Source organism: Myripristis murdjan, chromosome 17, assembly GCF_902150065.1.
Source record: "Myripristis murdjan chromosome 17, fMyrMur1.1, whole genome shotgun sequence".
NCBI classification, from domain to species: Eukaryota; Metazoa; Chordata; class Actinopteri; order Holocentriformes; family Holocentridae; genus Myripristis; species Myripristis murdjan.
In genome coordinates, this window is record NC_043996.1 from 1,528,446 (window position 1) to 1,545,650 (window position 17,205).

At 39.1% G+C, this 17,205-nt stretch overlaps 1 protein-coding gene across 4 annotated transcripts in view; it reads left to right on the plus strand.

Moving 5' to 3' along the window:
- Positions 1-13,049: 13,049 nt before the first annotated feature.
- Positions 13,050-17,205, plus strand: part of LOC115375530 (epidermal retinol dehydrogenase 2) — a 46,967-nt gene continuing 42,811 nt past the window's right edge. For 3 of the 4 annotated variants that reach the window (XM_030074965.1, XM_030074963.1, XM_030074966.1), the window contains exons 1-2: positions 13,050-13,169; positions 15,846-16,186. In XM_030074965.1, the coding sequence (XP_029930825.1) occupies positions 15,866-16,186 (321 nt within the window). In that variant the 5' untranslated portion in view covers positions 13,050-13,169; positions 15,846-15,865. Of the gene's footprint in view, positions 13,170-13,247; positions 13,402-15,845; positions 16,187-17,205 lie in introns of those variants that run through there. The other variant, XM_030074964.1, reaches the window with a different exon arrangement.

The window sequence follows — 17,205 nt, forward strand, 5'->3', positions numbered from 1 at the left end:
ATGAATGAACAGATGTGGAGTTATGTACTTAACAAAAAAAGGTGAAATAACTGAAAACATGTTTTATATTCTAGTTTCTTCAAAATAGCCACCCTTTGCTCTGATTACTGCTTTGCACACTCTTGGCATTCTCTCGATGAGCTTCAAGAGGTAGTCACCTGAAATGGTTTTCCAACAGTCTTGAAGGAGTTCCCAGAGGTGTTTAGCACTTGTTGGCTCCTTTGCCTTCACTCTGCGGTCCAGCTCACCCCAAACCATCTGGATTGGGTTCAGGTCCGGTGACTGTGGAGGCCAGGTCATCTGCCGCAGCACTCCATCACTCTCCTTCGTGGTCAAATAGCCCTTACACAGCCTGGAGGTGTGTTTGGGCTCATTGTCCTGTTGAAAAATAAATGATGGTCCAACTAAACGCAAACCGGATGGGATGGCATGTCGCTGCAGGATGCTGTGGTAGCCATGCTGGTTCAGTGTGCCTTCAATTTTGAATAAATCCCCAACAGTGTCACCAGACAAAGACACGGCGGTTGGAACCAAAGATCTCAAATTTGGATTCATCAGACCAAAGCACAGATTTCCACTGGTCTAATGTCCATTCCTTGTGTTTCTTGGCCCAAACAAATCTCTTCTGCTTGTTGCCTCTCCTTAGCAGTGGTTTCCTAGCAGCTATTTGACCATGAAGGCCTGATTGGCGCAGTCTCCTCTTAACAGTTGTTCTAGAGATGGGTCTGCTGCTAGAACTCTGTGTGGCATTTATCTGGTCTCTGATCTGAGCTGCTGTTAACTTGCTATTTCTGAGGCTGGTGACTTGGATGAACTTGTCCTCAGAAGCAGAGGTGACTCTTGGTCTTCCTTTCCTGGGTCGGTCCTCATGTGTGCCAGTTTCATTGTAGCGCTTGATGGTTTTTGCGACTCCACTTGGGGACACATTTAAAGTTTTTGCAATTTTCTGGACTGACTGACCTTCATTTCTTAAAGTAATGATGGCCACTCGTTTTTCTTTAGTTAGCTGATTGGTTCTTGCCATAATATGAATTTTAACAGTTGTCCAATAGGGCTGTTGGCTGTGTAGTAACCTGACTTCTGCACAACACAACTGATGGTCCCAAGCCCATTGATAAAGCAAGAAATTCCACTAATTAACCCTGATAAGGCACACCTGTGAAGTGAAAACCATTTCAGGTGACTACCTCTTGAAGCTCATGGAGAGAATGCCAAGAGTGTGCAAAGCAGTAATCAGAGCAAAGGGTGGCTATTTTGAAGAAACTAGAACATAAAACATGTTTTCAGTTATTTCACCTTTTTTTGTTAAGTACATAACTCCACGTGTTCATTCATAGTTTTGATGTCTTCACTTAGAATCTACAATGTAAATAGTCATGAAAGTAAAGAAAACGCATTGAATGAGAAGGTGTGTCCAAACTTTTGGCCTGTACTGTATGTGTGTATGAATGGAATAGACCATAATATGTACACATATACACACACCAGATTACACACAGACACCACATACATGAGGTATAATCCACTACAAGGTGCACATAAAGGTGGAGTAAACTCAGTTAAAGAACCATACCAATAATTTTGCATTTTTAGTGTAAAAATGTACAAAGTGTATTTCCTTCATGTTTCTGCTGATCTTTTCCCAAAGCAAGCAGCCAGATATCATCTCCCATATAATTTTTACTGCCTTTAACCAGCCACTGGCTTCCATTCATTCCAGTGCAATATGAAAATGAACTTTCAGAGACCTCACATCAGTATCCCATCACCGTAATAAAGGTGTCCTAAAAGCAGCATGTCGTGGATTTTTCTCTTTAGTTAGTCAAATAAAGGATCTGGAACCAATGAGTTGTCTTTTTGGGAATTTTATTATTCAGCGCTGAAGGGAAGAACCAAACAGAGTGCAAGGCAGTCTGCAGGGCAGTCCCACAGAGTGTTTACAATCAGAGATATTTATGCAGAAAAATCAAAAAAACGTTTCCATCCTGTCTGGTTATGAGCGACATGTGTCATTTCCTACTTAGGTAATACAGACATGTTAAAAGTTCAAGTTCTTTCGGTGCAGAAGTTCAGGATTCTAAAAACAAAAAACACGTTCAGCTAAGGTCTTATGCTAACAAAAGTTCTAGTTCCTTAACATAGAGTTCAAAAGGTCTAACGAAAGTTCATCTGATAAGGAAGTGCAAGCACAACCGGATAAGTGTAGATATTAGACATAGAGAACAGGAACCTTAAACAGGAATGTAGACACTGTCTGGATTTGATCAAAATAATCTTAAGGAAGATTAACAAGTAAACATGAGCCATTATATTTGTAGGAATCAGCAGTAAATTTCCATCACAAGCAGCATTATTGCGTTTTGATAACTTGAAACTGGGCGATTTTGATTATATGTTGTGATATCATTAGTAGCCCGACATGGTTTGCAAAATGGTTTGCTGCACTATAAAATGTGGGTAAACTGTGGTAAATGGGGCAAACATTCCAAATCACTTGGATGGTCCTTTTAAAAATGCAGATTTTCTTATTTAGTTTTGTTCTTGAGTACCATCTTCTTCATCCACCTTGATTTGAGAGTTCCTGAAAGACATTAATTGTAATACAGCCTTAAGGCTGCATTCCCTACAGTAATCCATTCAGGCAGAGTTGGGTGGGCTTTAGTAACAATATTGTCTGGGCCTTAATACCAACCAACTGTCCATGTTGTAATCTTGCTGTGAGGATAGCACCTGCATACAAGTTTGGTGAGTGAAAAATATGAGGGACGAAAAATGACAAAACAATAAATAAATGAATAAATAAATAAATATGCATATAAATATATAAATGCATAAATAATTAAATTAATAAATATTTCTACATTTATTTATTTATTTATTTATGTTTTTATTCATGCATTTATTTATTTATTTGTGTATTTATACATTTATGCATGTATTTATTTATTTATTTTTACAATTATACAGAAATAAATGTAGGAGTAAATAAATAAATGTAGAAATAAATAAATAAATGTAGAAATAAAAGAAGGAATAAATAAATGAATAAATGTAGAAATAAATAAAAGTATAAATAAATAAATGTAAAAATAAATATATAAATACACAAATGAATAAATAAATGTAGAAATAAATAAATAAATAAATGTAAAAAATAAATAAATAAATGCATGCATAAATGTATAAATACACAAATAAATAAATAAATGCATGAATAAAAACAGAAATAAATAAATAAATAAATGTAGAAATATTTATTAATTTAATTATTTATGCATTTATATATTTATATGCATATTTATTTATTTATTCATTTTTTTATTGTTTTGTCATTTTTCGTCCCTCATAGAAAAATAATGTTTTTCTGTGACATTAAGGCCATTCAGAGAAGACGTTTATGACTCAGTGTTGTTTACAATTCAGTTCCACTCAGTTTTATTTGTATAGGGTCAAATCATAACAAAAATTACCTCAAAGCACTTTACAGAAACCCAGCAGATACTGGCCCAATCCATGGAGCAAAATCTCTCCCAAGAGCAGCACAGGGTGACAGTGGGGAGGAAAAACCTTTTTAACAGGACCAAAACCCTCGAGCAGAACCCGGCTCTGGGTGTCTACATATAGACAGCTCCCTGCTCAAAGAGATAGGGCTCAGGTGTTGTTGGTCACACTGCACTGGGGGCAAGTTTGCATTCTTAGGAATGCAATTTCTAATTAGGAATTAATTAACTAATTGACTTAAATTCACTCTTTACATTTAGTCGTTATCCTATGAAATGCAATTAGTTCCCAGTGTTTCATAGATGATGTTGAGTGTGCCATCTCTCTTTTTTTTTAAAACTCTATCTATATTGTTATAATGTAGGAACCTAAGGTGGACAATGATAAAAAACAGGTATAGCCTAATCATGATTCCCCACACAAACACTCTTGTATTAGCAGACACTTTTGTCTAAAGCGACTTAGAGTAAAGTACATTTTGTCAGCAAGAGTCAACAAACCAACCGTGTATCACAGTCTTCATCAGTTCAGCCTTCAACAGGAATAAGTAGCACAGACACTCATGTCCACACAAAGTGCACACCCACATGCGCGCGCGCACACACACACACACACACACACACACACACACACTAGAGTAAATGAAGCAACCACAGATGTTAGTGCGTTCTGTTGGAACAAGTCTGGTGGCAGAAATTTCATTTCACTCTTATCAGTGCTCCTCTGTCCTGTTCCTTTATTCTTTAGAATCCAAATGATGTCGGAGCTTCAGTTCTATTACTTATCACATACCAGATAACTTTTCTCTATCACTTTTATTACTATGAACTGTCTGACTCCCTCTCTCAGCCACAACCCCATCTTTTTCTCATTCAATCACTATGCACCTCTAAGAAAATGAACACGATATAAGAGAATGACCCTCTTCTGTAATTACAAAAAGATTTTATCTAAGAAAAAAATGAACGGAACATTTTCTGACAGTTATTGGATCTGTATTTATTTCTTCTTCACTGGTATCTGAATTCAGTTTGAAAATTAGTATTGTTCTTTGTTTTGTGCAGTTTTCATTCTACCATGACTGTCTCTCCCTCTTTTCCCTTTGGTCTCTCTACCTCTCTCTACCATATTATGAGTCGTCATATCTTATCTCTGAGTGATTACTATCATAACAGAGGGTGAGGCATCTGAAATATTATCGCTGACCATCCTCATAATTGTAGTACACTTTACCTCTCACAGTGTGTCACCACATGGCTGCACTTTGCAAGGTTGGATCAACCACACACTTGCTGTGTGTCAGGCCTGCAGCTGATGACCTCATCAAATTTGACTTTGCAATGGGATATAGTAACAAGGAAATCCTGGTGATCCTGGTGAGTCACAATATTTGTTATATGTGTGGAGGTTGTTAGGACCCAAAAGCAGGAACAAGCAGCCAAGTAAGCTCAACCAGAAACCACAAGCATGACACACAGCAAAGACAACAATCAGACAAGGAACACAGCTGAAGACAGGACTTAAATACACACGGAACCAATAAGCTAACAAGACACACCTGGGAAAGGGGCTGGAGCACAAGACAGGAGAACACAGAGGATAGGCTGAGGGAAACACTGGGAGGGATCAGGACAACCAGGGATAATCCCACAGACTCAAGGCAGGTGTGGAACTGGGAGGGGCAAACAGGACTGTAACCAGATACAGGTGAAACCACTGATGAGTGACACAGCAGGGCAAAGGAGGCTACACCAAAACACAAGGAAAACACAGAGTCTAAACCAGCCCTGCATTCCAAATCGCATACTTATACTTTTTACTTTTAGTATGTACTGCAGCTGCCCTTACAAAGTATGTACAGTAGTATGAAATATGCATGCATATGCATACTATTGGGACACACTACATACATCATCCCTGAAGTCCGACCCTCTTGCTCACTTCTGCCGCCGTCTGTAGCGGCAAATTTGAATGTTGTTGTTAAAATGCCGGTGCTGTTTCATACGGCGCTGTCTTCTGTCATATTTCTGATCTGCTGTCCTCCAGTCACTGCTGCTGTCACTGAGCGAGTTTTGTGCGATATGTGTGTTTTGTTGTCCTCTGTATGTGGGCGTGGCCTGTACACGCAACTCAGTCAGTGCGACGTAACGTCCACTGCGCATAGGATTGTGGGTCAGAATGGCCAGAGCAGCATGCTGAAATCCATACTGCGAAATCTGACCGGATGTAGTAGAACATCCTGGTACTCTTGGCATACTGCATCTGACATACTATGTATTGGGACATACTAAATCTTTTTTTCCCCTACTAAATAGTATGGTAGTATGAGTATTGGAACGCAGGGCAAAAGTCCAAAACACCAGAAACTCAGAATCATGACAATATCTAATAGCATGACAATAGCAATGTCTCTCCAAAGTCAGATGCTGATGAGAATATTGTGACGCTGACTTAATAATCTCAGAGTTTTTGTCTCATAAATTTGCTAGTTTTTCCCCATACATTTGCAACTTTAATTTCTGTATTTTTTGTGGCACATTTGTGACTGAATTTTTGTGCTCTCTCTCCTCTCCCTTCTGTCTTCCTCTGCCTCTGGAGCTGTAGAGTCTGCATCCGTGATGGCAAATCACCTGCTGCCCATGGTCCATGGATTTGGCCCCTGATAACTGGGTGACAATGTAGAAAACCTGCTGTAATTCCTGAAAGGCTAATGCCATGTATTTGTTCAGCCTCTTAAATTAAAGCTGAGAGTCTGAACTTCAATCACATCTTGATTACTGCATTTCAAATCCACTGTGGTGGTGTACAAGGGCAAAATTATGAATATTGTGTCCCAGTCCAAATACTTATGGACCTAGGTCATTTAGATGATCTATTCATTTTATTAAATATACATTATTATTTTTAATAGGGGTGCAAATCCAAGACACCATTATATAACTCGAATGTTTATTAAGAAGTTTTAATGGCATAAAAATAAACGCTGGCAGATAAGGGGTCTTGATCTTGGCCCCACAGCGGGCAGAGTTAATGAAAGGTATAGAAGCAGGTGAAACACAGATTTGGAATCATTTGCTCCATGAACCAGCTTGGTTTAGTATACTCTGACTAAGGTGATATAATAAACCACTCTGCTGCATCAGATTTTGAGTTCATTCTGAGTTATTCTACATAGTGTTTGAAGAAGTAAAAGTGTGGAAGACGACCATCACTCATCTAGTCCAAGTGGTGGGTTGTCAACTACAGAAAAAAAAAAAACAAGCCAGGGTGCTCCTCATTTGTGTGCAAAAGTAAAGATAAAAGTGTGTAACTGTATCATGAAACACATATGGTTACTACAGAAATATGCAGGCTGTTTTGCTAAAAAAAAAAAGAGTACTGTGGCTTCCTTTCATCATGTTGTCTCACCCTTGACTCCAGTGAGCGACTTGTTCTGCAAGCAGCCTCATGGTTTTTGGTGACGGGAAAACAAAAGGAACATTTTGGCATCCTCATCTTACAAAAAGAAATTTGCAATTTACCCATTTCTACATTCAAAATACATTCATTATTCAGTGTTTTACCGTTTTCTTTCTTTCTTTCTTTCTTTTTTTATTCTTCTTATCAGGGAGAAAAGCTTCTGAAACCAAACTGACACCATCATGGGATACTAAAATTCTCCATTAGAGCCCAGGACAATGACCGTAACCTGTTTTGGAACCACATCTCTTACTATGTGAATCTATTGCTATCTATAGTGGAAATAAATGTAACCTCTACTTAAATGTGACATACACTGGAATACATACAACATAAAACCAGAAAGCGGAAAAACTGTACTTGATATGATTGGGTACTGTGAAAACATACCCGCATACATCCATGTGTTGTAAGCCAACTCGTATGGAAACTGTATTTCAAGAAATGTTGTTTCACCTCCCTGTTTAATAGATTTCGGTAGGAAAAATATCCAGTTGATAGAAGTGCTTCCATTTGCTGTTCTGAACACTCAAAGTCTGGTAGCTCTTGCTACACAGGAAGTGATGCACTTTACATTTCCAGATTGATTAATAAACAAACGGAATAAAGAGAAGAGGAGGAATTGGGTATTTGGGCTGGATCCAACTGTCCAAACGTCTCTGCAGACCTAAAATTCAGTAAGTCGTCAAGGAGCTCATGTGAACTTTCATGTAGATTTCCAGAGCATCTGCTGGGGCACAGGCCTCACTAGTAGGATTACCCAAAATAAGGGAAGTCATGTAGTAATAACTAGAAAGATGGCATCAGTACCTCCATCAACACTATGGAATTGCCTGGTGTCCTGCAGACTGACCATCATGATTCAAAACCACTATTGTTGACATCACAGTATGTAAGATGAGAAGTATGCAAGGGCTGAGTCTGCAAGTCCAGCATGCTGACATTTGGATCCAGCCTTGGCATAAGCTGTGATTGCAGAGGACAAAGAAAAGAGTGAATCTCAATCAGCATGAAATCCAAAGAAGAAATTGTCAAACTGACTGGAAATGCAGAAACCCGGCGATGAGAGCTTAGCACCAGAGATAGGAACACATAAATAAATAATTTAAGTGATTTCAAACACCACTTTAATGTAACTACTACTACTTAAAGGACCATGCCAGTGACTTTGCATGTTTACGGTAATATCTACAATATGTATATACTTCATGTTTCTGCTAATCTTTTCCCCAAGCAAGCAGTATTTTACAACTCCGATGTCATATATTTCAGAGACTTCAAACTTTCTTGACACCAGTATTCCATCAAAAGTCGTCCACATTAATTTTCCTAAAAGCAGCAGCACTGTTGTGTTTTAATGACTTGAAATTTAGTGGAAAATAGTCCGTGGGGAAACGTTTGCTTTCCACAGCCAGTTATCACTTCTGTGGTTTCTGAGTGGTAACAATGTTAGTCACAGAAACAGAACATTATAAGGTGGCTCTTTCAACCAAAAATTCAAATTTGAATTTTGATTGTATGTTGTGAAATCTTTAGTACCCAAGCATGATTTGCAAAATGGTTTGTTGCAATGTAAAATGTGGGTAAATTGTGGTAAATCACAATAGCCAGACATTCAGAATCACTGGTATGGTCCTAAACTGTGCTTTAATGAGGTTAATAATTCACTTTCTGAGGTTGTCTTCTCTTAGAAAGACATTTGGATATACAAGATAACAGATAACTCTCTCTGTGTCTTTCTTTTTGTATGTGTTGCTCTCTCTCTTTCTCTCTCTCTCTCTCTCTCTCTCTCTCTCTCTCTCTCTCTCTCTCTCTCTCTCTCTCTCTCTCTCTCTCTCTCTCACTCTCTCTCTCTCACACACACACACACACACACTCCTCTCCATGTCATCTCCTGATAGAATCTGAATCTCTTTCATAAATCAAATGGGAGTTACCTTTCATAACAACTGGATGGTGAATAGAGCTCCTCATTAAGATGAACTGTCATCATAAATAAAAATTGACATTAATTCCATATCTCGCCATCTAAGCAGGATCAGGACAGATGATATTAGCCACCGCCGGCAATATATCAGCTGCAACTTTATATTAACAACTCAATCAAAAGGCATGACTTAACAAGCTGAAGTGCAGTAGTGACACATAACTGTGCCAAAAGTCTTGCTGCAATATAAACTTTCTTCTAAAACCAGTATGGTTTACTTGTGAGTAGTATGTCTATAGTTGCAGAGTACAAGATAACAATATGTTTAAATGCATCCTATGGTAGGAAATTATTCAGGCTATAAACAAGAATACTGAAGAAATAAATGTTAGGGGTTATCATTAGATACATCACTTGAAAAAAAGCTTAAAGCAACCTTAAAGCTTAAGAAAGCTTTAAGTTTGTATTTAAAGAGTAACTCAACACTAAATCACATAAAGCTGCTCTGCCCTGTAGACTTTAAGGAATGTTGGACTTCTGGCCACAACCAGTCAGTGACGTGGCAGCACGTATTTTTTATCAGCTGCAAGTGGCAAGACACCTGCTGCCACATCACTGATTGGCTGTGGCCAGAGGGGCAAAATGCTTGAAAGTTTCAACACCTACAGGTGACACACTCTTTTATTGTTATTACACCCCTTTTATGCTAATCAGTGGACTTTTGTAAATACTAAACCAGGCTTTCATGATGGTAAATCAATGTTTGCAGCCAGTGTGGATTAAGTGTTCTTTATGAGTGAGGACAACAAACGTTCTGCGGAAATGAGGATAATTCTAATACCATAAATGTGTATTTCATACTAAGAGCTTAAATCTGCTTTTAATTCTGTCGCTGGTAGGAGCAGTTTATATTCATGGTTTTTGTTTATGAATCATTTCAACATTTAAGTGATTTAATGAGACAATAAGTACGTTAATTTGAAAATAAAGAATTTAATGAATATCATTAATGTTTGTTTACTAACTGGCCCCTGGCCTCTTGTCATTTTGCAAAAGTGGCCCCTGCTGTAAGCTATCCACAATATGTCTGTAAGCAGCACATGGTACAATGTCTAGCAAAGGGATCTGTCTGTCAGTTTTGAAAGAAAAAATGCAAGCCACTCATTTTTTCTCTTTACAGCCTTACAAAAACTCAGTTTTTCATATACGTTGATACATTTGTTTGTGAAGATCTCATCTGATTCCGTTCAGAGCTTGCTTTGGTGTTAATGTTTGAATCCATCAAAAGTAATCAGCGTGGTGTCTAAAAGATAAAGCAGAGCACAACTGCTCTGCTTGATGCCTCTGAAGTAAATTTTATGACTTGGACAAATGACCATATGAAGTCAGTCCAAGTAAAGTCTAATTTATTGATACAACATGTTTCATATGACAGGCAGAGGGTCAATGTGCATCATGATAAAAAGCAAAAAAAAAGGAAATGGTCATGATGTGACAAAAACACAAGATAAGAACATATAAGATAAGAATGTGTTACATAAAAATATATAAAATAACAAGGTGATTGCAATGAAATGGGAGATACGAACATATTATTATTATTATTGTTGTTGTTGTTGTTGTTATTATTGTTATTAAGATGAAAATAACAATACTGATACTACTAATGATACTATAGTTCAGGCTAAGGTATGCACTGATTGCAAGTGGCTGGGTGGGTTCCCACTGCTGTTTTAATTAAATAAGCTTGCACAATCACCAGGGCAGAGATATGTAAGACTTCAAAGAGCAGCCTGTCCTCATCCATCTCACCCTGAGTGAACAAAGTCCAGTCTTCTAGTGGAACTTATCACTCAAGCAGTAGCGTTTTTCCAGGGGGGTAGGAGTAGTAGCATGGAAGGGCACAAGGGAGTAATTTCACCTAGGGCACCAACATAGGCAGAGCCGCCGCTGCACTCAAGTGTGTTATTTATTTATTTATTTATTTAGGTAGGTTGATTTTTGCCCAGTTGTGACAAAGCAACTGGGGCCAGCTCTAATTGCCTTGCCTCTCTGGTGACATCTCAGCTGCAACATTCATGCCAAAAACCTTGGAAAAACTAGAAAAAAAACTGTTTTCTGCAATACTGCTCTACTCTTAAAAGGGACAGTTAACCTATTTAAAAATGGTGTTATTTCACTTTGCAACCAGCTATTCTGTAGGACAGTAGTGGTGCTATCTTCCTTTCATTGTTACTGAGTGGTGGATACTGGCTGGATGCTCCAAATGCTAACTGGTAGCCTCCTGCCACTGACGTGGCCTTCCCCCCGGCCAACAACATTCTTAGAAATAACTGCTTTAATCCATTCAAATGCCAAAGAAAGAAAAAATATAGAAAGAGGAATCCATGGACTGGAAAATACAGTTTTATTTAGAGTAAAACTATTGTAGTCATATGTGCAATATTGTTTCAGCAAGCGGCACTTGTAGTGATATTAAACCATCTTTGAGTAGATTAAGGCAGTAACCTCACTGATGGCAGGAGGCTAACAGTCAGCATTTGTAGCATCCATCCAGCACACAGCAACAATGAGAAGAAGATGCACAACACGCATGCAGTTGCCATGCAGGGTGTGTGTGTCCAACATACCTCTGCGAAACACGCTAAGCAAGTCTCGGCCAAAACGCTATGGGGCGTGTTTTTTTTTCGGCAGACCTACATACACCCTGTGATGTATGGTCGCTCCTCTACCTGTTGTGGTGCCGGCAGTGCCATTTTTAAAAGGAGCAGCAGTAGATCCAGATCCAGCATGATCCAAACTTTCCAAACAATTTGAAATTAACTGACGAGTCAAGTTGTGATCACAACAGCAGTTCTTTTAAAAATGACGCTGCCAGCACAACAACTGGACGTGACGCCGGAGGGGTGAAATGCTGTAGTTCGGCGCACCAGTCATAGCTCTTGTTGTCTTGTTGTTGCGTTGGGGGCTATGTGGGGTCCGCATAGTTGCAATTTTTCGGAGGTGCGCGGCAAGGCTCTGCGGCTGTCGCACAACCCCCGTACGCTCCGCTTACGCAGAAGCATAATTCAGCCTTTACGGGGCTTGTACCTCTCAATGTATAGCCTATGGGCGTTACGGCCTTGGGGTCAACTCATTTCGAACTACATAGTCTACCTTTAACAAATCATGGTTGTAAACGAAAATAAAATATACATTCTTTTGTTATGCATTAAGCAATCATTTTAAATTTCTTAACTTTATGAAAAATATGTCTCAAAGAAGCCCAACAATGTAGCCTATACAGAACAGGTTCCAGTCTTTGTTTTTTTGAGATTCCATGGCTTTTACATCATTGTGCCAGCTATACAGAAGTTACTGAGTCCTTCTTTGTTTCTGTTGGGCATATTCTTCTTGTTCAAATAAAGATTAGAGCAAAAAGACTGTCCTTCATATGTTCCAGGACTTTATTTTTAATAGCAACATTTCAATGTATTTCTCAATGGCATATGCACATTTAATGTGCACTAGGTTTGTTTTTTGTACAGCTGAAAATTATGACTGCGTATTAGTGCCACTGTCGGGAGAAAAAAAAAATTTAATTGTAGAGCACCTATTTGGGAGGAGGGGATTTTTCTGAGGAAAAAAAATCTGAATTTTTGAGTCATAAAATTAATGAGAAAAACACTTGAATATTCAGAGATTATAAAGTCACAAATTTATGAGGAAAAACTCAGAAAAAGTTTCTTATGATATTGGATTTAGTAAGACCGAAATGTTGGAGATTTTAGCGCAGAATGACAATATTCTCATCAACATCTGGAGACTTGGGCCCATTCAAAAGAAAACACACTGAAGCAATGTGGTTCCTTCATAAGTGTAAATATAAGAGCATAAGAACGCTAAGTATAAGAAAAGGTATTTTTTTTCTTGTAAATTTTAGACTTCATAATCTCAGATTTTTTTGTTTTGTTTTTTCTCATAAATTTGCTTTTTTTTTTTTTTTTTTTTTTACTTACTTGCTACCCACCTCCCCGGCTCCATAATTTTTCCCTAAAATGACCCGAGTAAATTATTGTGGAAAAATAAACGCTTTGTAAAGTCCACCTAAACGGACTGTGATGCAACAACTCAAAGTCCCACAATGCCTAGTATGGAGCATGAGGCGGGAATTGGTGGAATGTTTATCACGTGACACTCCCCTTCTCCTCAAGTGACACCCTGCGTTATCCTAAAAACCAAACAAGCAACGGCGCCGACAACGCGAGAGCTACGCCGTCATTCTCCGCAAAGGTACCCCACGGTACGTTCACTCTCTCCGGTAGTTTCTTCCACACACTCGTTGTCTGTGTTGCTATTCTTAGCTTGATGGGCTGAGCTGTATTTGGCTTTGGCACCGCCCATGTGTCGTAACGCCATCCTATCTGAGTGCAAAGGTCCGTGTTTAAAGAGCGGATGCTCTCAGCAGCAGAGACACACCAGACCACTTCCCAAACACACTCGGTTAATTTAGCTAAAAGCGTGTTCATATACAGGTAGGTGGATCCATTTTGATAACTTAGTCGAGTTCAACCTGCTCTCTCCTGCACTGTTTGTGTTTCCTACTTGTCATTTGTTTGTTTGTTTGTTTAATTTTTATTTGCTCGTTTGGCTTGTCTGTCGTCAGTGGTAACGGTTAGGTGCACAATTAAGCCTCAGGTCTCGTTTTTTTTTAGAGTGTGCACTGAGCTAACCTGCAGGCCCAATTTTAACATGAGCTGCTGATTTTAAACTTAACACAAACAAAATTGAGGTTTTTAGTACAGAAAAAAAAAAAAAAAAAATCAAGGCAGCATGACTAACTTTCCCTGCTGATTGGCCGAAGTGGAAGTGTCTGTTACAACAGCATTACTGAAGAGAGGCGGGGCTTAGCATGAACCAGCTGTTGTTTTCAAAGGAATTCAGGTAATACTACACCTTTTCAATCCACTCATCATTAAGGGGCTGTGTTAATTGCCACAGCTTACTGCAAACATTGCCATGACTTGGAGCTGTGGCCATGACAGACGTCTGTGTGCTGAGGCCCTGTTTCCATCTGGCATTAACACTCTGGGTCCTGGGTGATCTGATTGCAAGTTGACAGCGCTAAGTACTTGTGTGAACAGCATCCAGTGCGTCTTGGGATCCAATCCCATTGAGTGGTAGCCTGGGACCCTTTTGTCCACTTTGTATTTGAAGTGTAAAAAGACATATGTCCCAGGAGGCATTGAAGGACTGCCCACTCACCTGACGTCCTCCGTCTTCAGCTCTGGTCCAGCACAATGCCCCTGACACCGGTCAGACCATCACTTTTCCAGCAGAAAAAATATCTTACCTGATTCTTTACCGTCCAGCTGAACTGTCAGCTGATCAAATGCAAACTGAAGTGCAGGTTGGCTATAAAGTAATAATGTAAAGTAAGTAAATAATGAATAAAAACACTGTCTACCTGATGCTGGTTTCACTATCTTCTGGGGCTTATTTATTTATCAATTTATACATACCATGGCCATAATTTCTGACACCCATCTGAGCCACGACTATGGAACAGTTTCCACCCACCTGCGCATTCAAACATTCAAGTTCAGCATCAGATTCAGATTGCTTTATCCACTGCAGCAGACAGCCTGACCCTCTCAAACCTGCAGGAGTAATCTGAGCCTGAATGTGATCAGACTGAGTCTGCAATAACTTGATGCGAAATATGTCATAAATATTTGACAACACATTAAAATAGGGATGGAGTGAGCAAGGATGTTTCTTTTTGTTAAGTGCCTGTTGCCTGCCATTTTATTTTTTATTTATTTACTTTATTTTTTGCATGGAAGGAGGAGTAGCAAAGTAAGAATTTCATTGTATGGTGTAACTGCCTGATACATGTTTGATACATGTCTGATACATGTAGAGGAAAGTGAGATCACAAGTGTGTAGTTGAGACACATCTGGAGACTCATTCCGATGGCAGGTGTGAACAGAAGTACTTAGAGATGTTCACTTGTGATCAGATCACAAGACAGATGTTGATGGCAGGTAGAAACAGGGCCTTGCTGGGTGCCTTGTTGTCTTTATGCATTGTCATTCCCCTGACCCTGTTGAGGGCATGGTTTGTGTACAAACAAACTCTGGAGTGGTTCATTTGTGGGGTGATTGTGAACTGACCTAGTTTTAACCCAAATACAGGAAGCATCATGCATTTTGGGTTGAAGCAGCTCCCGTAGTTCAGCTGGGCTCGTAATTAATAACAAAACAAAGCAACTTGATAGAGTTAGCTAACAGTTAGCAACATAGGAACCAAATAAATCTAGCTTCTCGGTATTTAGCCCAAATGAGCACTGCAATAATCAAGAAATGTAAAAGCTGCTGATGGTGCTCCACACCCATGTTGGATATTGCACTGTCCAAATGTGTACAATAACAAAGTTATCACAGAGATAAATGTTTCCTTTTTCCACCATTTCAACCTCGCAGTGTTTGTCTGAACCTTGACCAATGAGCTGACAGTTCCCACATGGCTGTTGTTAATACATTTTGGTTCATTTGATTTTTTTTTTTTTTTTTTTTTTTTTTTTTTCCAGTTTCAAACCAAACTGAACCAAATGAGCAGTGCAATAAAGTGTCAACTATTTCACAGATTTGGATGAAAATCATGTGTCAGTAAAAACAGTGTCTCTAGTCCTTGCTTGAGTTTTTTGATGAAGTTTGAGCCTCTGTAGGAGGTGCTGTTTTATTTGTGTGTTTTTTCTGTTCAGCCGTGGTGAGTAATGCTGTTTATGCTATCTAATACGTCTCCTGTTTATTTCTAGTAAAACACCTGCCTGATACGGTGAAATGAGAGAGCTTGTATGAACCGACAATAGGTTGATTTATATTGTATAAATCATTGTAACCAATCTCAATAAACCGGAAATGACTTGAAAACGTTCTTTAATAAGTTCTTCCTCTCTTTTCGTTTCCTCTGTAGATCCGAGTCCATCAGCCACCATGAATTTTTTCCTGGAAACGCTTCAAGTCCTCATTCTTTCCCTCTGGTACAACATTGAGGCCTTTTTCCGCTTCTTCATCCCTGCTAAGAGAAAGAATGTGGCTGGTGAGGTGGTCCTGATCACAGGGGCAGGAAGTGGCATTGGACGCCTCATGGCTCTGGAGTTTGCAGGTCTGGGTACCGTGCTGGTGTTGTGGGATATTAACCAGGAGGGGATAAAAGAGACGGCTAGACTGGCTAAAGAGAGAGGAGCCATCAGAGTACATTACTACCTCTGTGACTGCAGCGATAAGAACGAGGTTTACAGTGTGGCTGATCAGGTAAGGACTGCAGTGTATCTGTGTGTGCTGGCAATTTACTGTCTACCCAAATAACTACTCTAAGAACAAATAGAGAACTATTAAGAAATAACAGGTTTAATACTCTTATTCATTAGTAGTTTTAACAAGTTCTTGATGACTTCACCTCAGCAATTCCCTGGGCAGTTCCCACAAATTTTAAGTCAAAAATTCTCTTTCCTCAGACAAAACGTAAATAAAAAAAAAAAGTCAATATTAGTGAAATTCAACATTTACTTGATATTTGGTATTAACAGCTCTTGTCTTAATCACAGCCTGCACACTGTGCCATACATCAATCATGTCATCAGATTTTTGCAGGATTAGAATCCATATTATTCCAGCTCTCTTACACAGTGTCCCAGAGAATCTTGTGGTGTAACTATGTTTCACTTCTCTTCTCAAATGTTCCAAAATGTTCAGCCTGGTCAAGGTCTGGTGACTGTGGAGGCAGAACCATGGAACTCAGCACTCATGGACCCCTGATTGTCCTGGCTGTCTTTGTGGAAATTTGATGCTGGGATAGCTTGTCAGCACTCAGAAGAGCTCTTTGTACCCATGCTGCTGCAGTAAGGACTTGATGCATAGAGGACCATATTAATTTAGACCAAAGCAATCAATGCTGTTTTGGAGCATGGTGCGTTTCTGGTTCGATTCCCAACCTCTTCTGGTAGCATGTTGAAGTGTCGTTGAGCATGAAACTAAAACCCTGACCCTCCTGCTGGGCATGATAGGCTCATCAACCTAGTAGTTCTAAATGGGTAATTTGTGTGTGTGTGTGTGTGTGTGTGTGTGTGTACTAAACATGCAGTTCATTTATATTGAATTACACTCTAATGAAATATATGGCCTGACAGTAACTGATGGGAGAGAACCTTACCAAATGGTACGCGAGCAACATTGATATTTTTCAGTTTCTTAAGGGCATTTTTAAACAACTTGATGGGTCCGTTCTAAATACTTTAAATGCGCTTTCATTATGTGCTTTTGATGAATAGCAA